Source organism: Mus pahari, chromosome 8, assembly GCF_900095145.1.
Source record: "Mus pahari chromosome 8, PAHARI_EIJ_v1.1, whole genome shotgun sequence".
In the NCBI taxonomy this organism is placed as follows: Eukaryota; Metazoa; Chordata; class Mammalia; order Rodentia; family Muridae; genus Mus; species Mus pahari.
This window is the reverse complement of record NC_034597.1, coordinates 77,976,779-77,985,175: the sequence shown is the minus strand read 5'-3', so window position 1 is coordinate 77,985,175 and position 8,397 is coordinate 77,976,779. Positions and strand designations below refer to the sequence as shown.

General features: G+C 42.7%; 1 protein-coding gene across 1 annotated transcript; it reads left to right on the top strand.

The window, feature by feature from the left end:
• Positions 1–2,333: 2,333 nt before the first annotated feature.
• On the top strand, positions 2,334–8,097 carry Pcdh20 (protocadherin 20). Its single transcript, XM_021203787.2, has 3 exons — positions 2,334–2,374; positions 2,661–2,897; positions 3,984–8,097. Exons 2-3 carry the CDS (start codon positions 2,766–2,768, stop codon positions 6,708–6,710), a joined length of 2,859 nt encoding a protein of 952 aa, XP_021059446.1. The 5' UTR covers positions 2,334–2,374; positions 2,661–2,765; the 3' UTR covers positions 6,711–8,097.
• Positions 8,098–8,397: the final 300 nt, after the last annotated feature.

The window sequence follows — 8,397 nt, the reverse complement described above, 5'->3', positions numbered from 1 at the left end:
ATCATCTTTAAAAAGAAATCTGTGGCACCAGATGGTAGGTCACAAGGCTACCTCCAGAAGGAACAGTAGTCTGGGGGTGCTTTTACAACGCCCAGGAAAATAGTGCATATAACCAAAGAAGCTCATTTGGTTCTGTCTCCCAGTCAAAAAACAAAATGCTGCATAAAGCTTTTCCTTAGATCCTCAAAGAGGGAAGATGGTAATGAGTAGTATGTTTAACACCATGCATGTCCCATGTAAGATGTCACCTAGTGTTGTGCCAAGATTTCAAGTTTTTGTGACAAACAAAAATTATTCAGGGGCATGACAACCAGCATAGTGACTCAAAACAAAAGTGCTTCACATTGTCCCTCCAAAGAGTACTTTCAGAACCTGTTTAATTCCGGTCTGTCTACTCATTGTAATAGCTTTTCCTATCGTTCTTATATCCATTCATTTTAGAAACACTGGAGACAAATTATAGTCTAGTAGGGAGATTTAATTTCCACTCACCTTAACAAAGAGGAACAGTAGTAATGTAGTTTTCTATAGAGACAGATAGATAATATGGTGAAAGAGTAGAATCTGCTGTAGTGGGTGGCAGGGATTTCTTTAAAATGTAGACTTGGAGTAAAGAAGGGAATGACACCAGAGAAAAGAAAAGTCAATTGTGAAAATAGATTGTCTCCAGTTTGTCTTTCTAAAAATAATAATGATAAAAAAGAGCTCTACAGCAATATTATTAATAAAAGAAAATCTAACACCCACAGAGCTAGAGACAAAAGACTTAACCAGCTGAGATTATGAGGTATGTGAATGTACACAGTCCAATGTGTTTACTATCTGTACAGCATTTCAATTGTTGCATATTGTGGGTTTTATGCCCATTAAAGGTATTCTAACTCTAAGCATATGCTCCTGGCTTCTTCGAGGCTAAGGGTATTGCATCAAGGCATAAACACAGTTTAGATGGAGCATGGTACACATTTTTAGAGTCTGGTAATGTCTTGACTACAGACTCCAAGGTAAATATTTACCAGTGTTGGAAAAGTTCAGCTGTAGGGCAGAAGACAGAGGACTAAGGAAGAAGAGGCAAACGTGCCTCCCTGGATGTGGTTTGTTTACCAGATGCATGATGACCTTTTACTCAGAAGACTATGTCCAGATGTGTACATGTGTACTGGCTACTTCATCTACACTCCCAATGGGCTGTAAAGAGCTATGCTCATAATATTTGTAGATTTGTAGTATAGCGTCTTCTCTTTTTCATATACAACACAACTTTTCAATAACAAGCATCAGAACACACCAGATGTTCTGATGTAGTACTTTATCAATGTTCATGAGTTTCCATCTAGGATGAATGGAATCAAGGAGAAAAATATGGCCATGAGCTGAACAATTACCTTAGCCAAACAATTTCTATTTTAGTTAGTACAAGGTAGAAGAAAATTAAATTAGCTTTCCTTTGGAAAGTACAGAGAATTGCTGTTTCTGATGCCAGAGGCAGAGATTTTTCTGGTCTTAACTCAGTCGCTAGTCACTTGGCTGACAAGACTTTATGTTCAGGGCAGTTAGGGGGAAATTTGGAAGCCTGGTGAAGAGAATATAGACTTGAAGAGAAGCCGAATGCCGTTGGCCGATACTTATATGACACCCTGTAGATCTGCCAGGTCTACAGACTGAATGTACTGGACTCTCCCACCAACTGATTTCATGAAAGATTGCTGGTCACAGACTGTTGAAGATCAGAATCAGAAAAGATAGCAAAGCATTTTGGAGGCTGGATCTGGACAGCTCCAGGACCTCTTTGTAAAGGGGCCCATCCCCCATAGACATTTAGGAGAGCAGAGTGAGGAGGGAAATGAGAACATTTGAAGAGCAACCCCTATTTTATTTAAGCTTCAGTGACTGCACTCTCTGTTTCCCTTCCAGAATAATAGCTGATATTACTCACAATACACAAACACACACACACATACACACACTCACACACACACACACATACACACACACACACACACACACACACACACACCATNACACACACACACACACACACACACACACACACACACCATGTCCCACTAGTCTTTAGTCTTTCAGCTAGAAACTGGAGCTACCTTTAAAATTAAACCTCCAGGCAGACACCGGAGCAAAAGTTGTGCCTGGGAAACTATCAGCTTTGCCATCACCAATAGCGAAGATTAAAATGAAGACGGGAAGAGCCTCCACGGATTTCATAGCTTTGCTTTTCTGGCTTGCGTCTTTGGCACCAAGAAGTTGAAACTGCTCTTGTTTGAGAAAAGTGTGTTTTCTTGCTCAGTGCAAAGAACTGCTGGATCCACATTGACAAGGAGGAACTGGTTGGCAAAGCAGGGATTTGTGGGAACAGGTCTGTGCATTCAGACACCAACTGGGGTTTGTTTATTTATTTTAATTCTCTCCTTCTTGCTAACAACCTGTAGACTTGGGATTTAAGTGGTGCAGTAAGGAGCCAGGCTTGTCAAGGCTAGTAGTCATGCGCTCTGGTCCCCAACCTGGTGGCATCTCCTCCCCGCTGTAAAGAGCCAGTCCTTATTCTGGCTCTTTTGGTGGGTTGTCCGGGAGCGGACACTGTAAATGTCCCCTTCTGGCCCTGGGCTTTCCAGTCCATCCTAGTTTCTGTTCTTAATTGACAGACCAGTGACTATTGGCTGAAGTTCCTCGGCGATTTGCATGAACAGAGAGGGAGTGTCCTCTGCCACCCTCCCTTCTGGAGCGCTCTGACTGCAGCCTCCCAGGGAATGCGCGGCCGAAGGAACCCGCGCAGCTCGCTGGTCCAGGCAGTGAGCTTGCGCCCGGCGACCTGGCACCCTTGCCTGGATATGGGGCATCTACATCGTCCCAGCAGCAGGACCAGTCACAGAAACCTGCCGGTAAGGATGCTCGATCCATGGGTCCTCTAGAAGTTACAATGCTCTCCATCTGTTTCTACTCCTTGACGGTATTTTCAAGCGTTTTCCCAGAATGCAAACTTCAGGAGAGGACAGGGGGAGGGAAAGGAGTTTGGGATACCGAGCCGAAGGTATTTTAAAAAATAGCTTGGTCCCTCGGGTCCATAGAGGAAGTTTCTGAAGCAGAAATGTTGCATGAGGTGGAGGGTCGAGGATGCGCTCAATCCTCTTTATATTAGAGGCTGTAAAGATCGATTCCTGTGTCAGCTTAGTTAGAATCGTCTGTCTACTGGTACTGACAAATGCTTTCGCATAACAATTTTTCGCGTTTATTTGGCTGGCTTGTCAGCTTAGCAGGAGGTAGAGGGCATAATAAGAGGTAGAGACCCAGATCACTTTGTTTGATTTCGTGTACGGATTAAAATGAAAAATCTTTTTCCTCCCTAAAGCAGGTAGAGAGTATGGCTCAATTTTCCATGTTGTTGTTGTTGTTGTTGTTGTTGTTGTTGTTACAACTGATGCTGCTGTCCTTATTGGCCTCATAGAAAACGGGTGTAACACATTAGATGTTCTGGGACTTTAATGGCAGAATCATTTCAATGAGCAGTAAATCCTGCACTGCTCAGTCCTTTTCGCCACCTTCCCCTCCTTTCTTCCCCATAACCTACGGAGAGGTTTCCCTGTCTAGTTGCGCAGCCAGCAATTTGAGTCAAAGTATGCTCTGTTCTGTGTTTCCAGAGACCTAAGCCTTAAAGTTTGAGATTCTAAACCTTAACTAGAGAAGCTAGTTACCAGAAGATGCGGGGAGCTGGGTTGGGGGCAGGAGAGGGATGCAGAATAGAAGATGAAGAGAAAGGAGTTAAGTTTCAGAGACCTCTCTCTCTCACAGATCTTTCCCGTCTGGCAGCAAGTTTCTCTGCTCAGTTCAGATTAGGGGCTTTGTGTTGTGTTAATAGGGATGAAGGTTAGCATTGTCGGGGGTGGGGGGGTGGGGGCGTCACTACTTCCTAGCTCTGATCTCTCCTTCCTGGAGTGTGTAATCACCTTTGTCCCCTTCCTTCACTCCAGCACGTTTTTCTGCTTTTCCTCTTCGTGGGACCCTTCAATTGCCTCGCGAGTTACAGCCGTGCTACGGAGCTTCTGTACAGCCTAAACGAGGGACTGCCCGCGGGAGTGCTCATAGGCAGCCTGGCGGAGGACCTGAGGCTGCTGCCTAGGGCCTCTGGGCGACAGAGCCAGCAGCTGCTGCATCCAGAGCGCACTGCCGCTGAGGGGAACCCCCCTCTCTCTTTCAGCTTGGCCTCTGGGGGACTGAGTGGCCAGTATGTGACCCTAAACAACCGCTCCGGGGAGCTGCACACTTCTGCACAGGAGATTGACAGAGAAGCATTGTGCCTGGATGGGGGCGGTGGGGCTGCCTGGGGCGGCAGTACCTCCATTGCCTCCTCTCCATCTTCTGACTCTTGCCTTTTGCTTCTGGATGTGCTGGTCCTGCCTCAGGAATATTTTAGGTTTGTGAAGGTGAAAATTGCCATCAGGGATATCAATGACAATGCTCCGCAGTTCCCCATTTCTGAAATCTCTGTTTGGGTCCCAGAAAATTCACCTGTAAATACCCGACTGGCGATAGAGCATCCTGCTGTGGACCCTGATGTAGGCATTAATGGTGTGCAAACCTATCGCTTACTAGACTACCATGGCATGTTTACCCTGGATGTGGAGGAGAATGAGAATGGGGAGCGCACACCCTACTTGATTGTCATGGGCGCTTTGGACAGAGAAACCCAGGACCAGTATGTGAGCATCATCATAGCTGAGGATGGTGGGTCTCCACCACTACTGGGCAGTGCCACCCTCACCATTGGCATAAGTGACATTAATGACAATTGTCCTCTCTTTGTAGACTCACAAATTAATGTCACCGTTTATGGAAATGCTACAGTGGGCACCCCAGTTGCAACAGTCCAGGCTGTGGATAGAGACTTGGGGACAAATGCACAGATCACTTACAGTTACAGCCAGAAAGTTCCACAGGAAACCAAGGATTTATTCCACCTCGATGAAGTTACTGGAGTCGTTAAGCTTGCCAGTAAGATTGGTGGGAGTGTTCTACAGACACATAAGCTCACCATCCTAGCTAATGGACCCGGCTGTATCCCTGCAGTGATCACTGCTCTTGTATCGATCATCAAAGTCATTTTCAGACCCCCAGAAATCGTCCCACGTTATATCGCAAACGAGGTGGATGGTGTTGTGTATCTGAAAGAACTGGAGCCTGTTAATACTCCAATTGCATTTTTTACCATCAGAGATCCGGAAGGTAAATACAAGATTAACTGCTTCTTGGATGGTGAAGGGCCATTCAGGTTAGCACCCTACAAGCCGTACAACAATGAGTATTTGTTGGAGACCACAAAGCCTATGGACTATGAGGTGCAGCCCTTCTACGAAATAGCTGTAGTGGCCTGGAACTCAGAGGGGTTTCATGTCAAGAGAATCATTAAAGTACAACTTTTAGATGACAATGACAATGCCCCTGTTTTCCTTCAGCCCTTGATTGAACTGACCATTGAAGAAAACAATGCACCCAATGCCTTTCTGACAAAGCTCTATGCTACAGATGCTGACAGTGGAGAGATGGGACGAGTTTCCTACTTCTTGGGACCCGACGCTCCGTCATATTTTTCCTTAGACAGTGTCACAGGAATTCTGACAGTTTCTACTCAGCTGGACAGAGAAGAGAAAGAGAAGTACAGGTATACTGTCCGAGCAGTGGACTGTGGGACGCCACCCAGAGAATCAGTGGCTACAGTGGCCCTCACTGTGTTGGATAAAAATGACAACAGTCCGAGGTTCATCAACAAGGACTTCAGCTTTTTTGTGCCAGAAAACTTTCCGGGATATGGTGAAATTGGAGTCATTAGTGTAACAGATGCCGATGCTGGGAGGAACGGATGGGTAGCCCTCTCTGTAATGAACCAGAGTGACATTTTTGTCATAGATACAGGCAAGGGTATGTTGAGAGCTAAAGTCTCTTTAGACAGAGAACAGCAAAGCTCTTATACTCTGTGGGTGGAGGCTGTTGACGGGGGTGAGCCTGCCCTTTCTTCTACCACAAAAATCACAATTCTCCTTCTAGACATCAACGATAACCCTCCTCTTGTTTTATTTCCTCAATCTAATATGTCTTATCTGCTGGTCCTACCGTCTACTCTCCCTGGCTCACCAGTAACAGAGGTCTATGCGGTTGACAAAGATACAGGCATGAATGCTGTCATAGCTTATAGCATCATAGGCAGAAGAGGTCCCAGGCCTGAGTCCTTCAGAATTGACCCCAAGACTGGCAACATCACTCTGGAGGAAGCCTTGCTTCAGACAGATTATGGGTTGCATCGCTTACTGGTGAAAGTAAGTGATCACGGATACCCCGAGCCTCTCTACTCCACGGTCATGGTGAACTTATTTGTCAATGACACTGTCAGTAATGAGAGCTACATTGAGAGCCTTTTGAGAAAGGAGCCAGAAATTAATATAGAAGAGAAAGAACCACAAATCTCAATAGAGCCAACTCACAGGAAGGTAGAATCTATGTCCTGTATGCCCACATTGGTAGCTCTGTCAGTCATAAGCTTGGGCTCCATCACGCTAGTTACAGGGATGGGAATATACATCTGCTTACGGAAAGGTAAAAAACATCACAGGGAAGATGACAATTTGGAAGTACAAATTCCATTGAAAGGAAAAATTGACTTGTGTATGCGAGAGAAAAAACCAGTGGATATTTCTAACATTTGATATGGCATTGTGGAATAACATGGAGGGACATTATAACTGCCATAGGTAGTTTTTGTCACGCAGACAACATTGTGCTGATGAAGTTCCACTAAGGGACACTTAATTTATAACTTGTACTATATTGTAAATAGCTGTTTACAGGTTTTTAATGCAAAATCAGAAGTTATAAAATGTGTACAGGATTTTTAAATGAAAATTAGTACTAACAGCTATATCATTGTTATTTATATATATATATAACTGCATATATATACATATAAAATGTTGGATATAACTGGCAGCTCTAATATACCAAGCAGATGACTGGCAAAACTCAAGACTAAGGTAAGAGAAGTACATTTTTGTTGTTTCTAAAATGTCTTTTCACCACAAGAGGGCACCAGCTTCCCCTTTGCAGGGAACTGTGGCATTGTACATGATAGTTGTTGTACAGGAAATTAAGGAGAGAGTATATTTTAAATATATTGTTTTTAACATTAAATGTAAAAATTAAGGAAAATTGAATTCTCTACTTAAATACATGACAAGAAAGAAAAGAAATCCACTTGTAAACAGAAAATGTATTACCTCATAGGTACATCAATTATAGTTTGAAAGAGAAAGCATTTTAAAAAGAAGTACAATTACTTAGGGGCAAGCATCCAAACATTGCCATGTGTTATAAATTTGACCTGCTGAAGAGTGCGATGTTTCGTGTAACTCCACCCGCTCTCTGTTTGCTTTACTCCTGCGCTTGCTAGACTTAAAGGGGTTAGGAATCATCTGTGTGTTCTTCCTTTTGTGAAAAGCATCTAGACATTGTACTCAGTAAAAGAGCAAGACACACATCAGTGTGTCAATCTCTACTTGCTTGCTTGGTGTTTATGATATCTTAGTGCACTCTTCATTGGTCAGCAGCAATTTTCCCGTGGGTTTTATGTTAGCTTGTGTACACTTCTGTTCATCTACCCTATAAGAAAAATAAAAGTTGTATTCAAATTGAATTCCTCAAAAGGCTACTGTACACTGTTAGCTGTTTGAGTTAGGCATTTTATATGAAAGTTATACTTTTTGTAGTTGTTTTTGGACGATTGGCTAAAGTTCTAGCTTCTTTATTTGGTTCTGGAATACATCCAAAGTTTTATTGGTAAGCCCATCTGCAGATTCTTTTGATAATTTAGTTTTTACCAGTCTTTTGCAATGAAGAAACCTAGTTTGTCAGTGATTTCTATCGCTTCCTTCTTTGCATGAGATGGAAATTTTATTTTATGTAAGAACTGTAGCAAAGTTGTTTGTGTAAACAAGAAATGTGTTAGCTTCAAAATGAGTCACTTTACTTATCATCCTCATGTGTCTGTACCATACCAAAATTGTTTATATGTCTGCAAATTAAAAGTTTATATTTTCATATTTTCTTGATTATTTTTACCATTTTGTATTTGAAAATTGGCTTGTTCTTTCACTGAAGTGCCTGCTATTAGTGTCTGTTTCTAGGATTAAGTATGAGAAATGGTAGTATTCTGCTATGCTAAAGTTTATATTAAACTAATCCATGACCTAATTAAGCACTGGGTAAATTATTAAGGGTGTATAAATTGTAGACATATATAGAAGAGAATTTGCTTTTATTTTTAAGTTCCTATGAAAATTTGCAGTCATGCATGTCTATATTCCCATTAGCTAATTATAGACTTAATATCATTGTGAG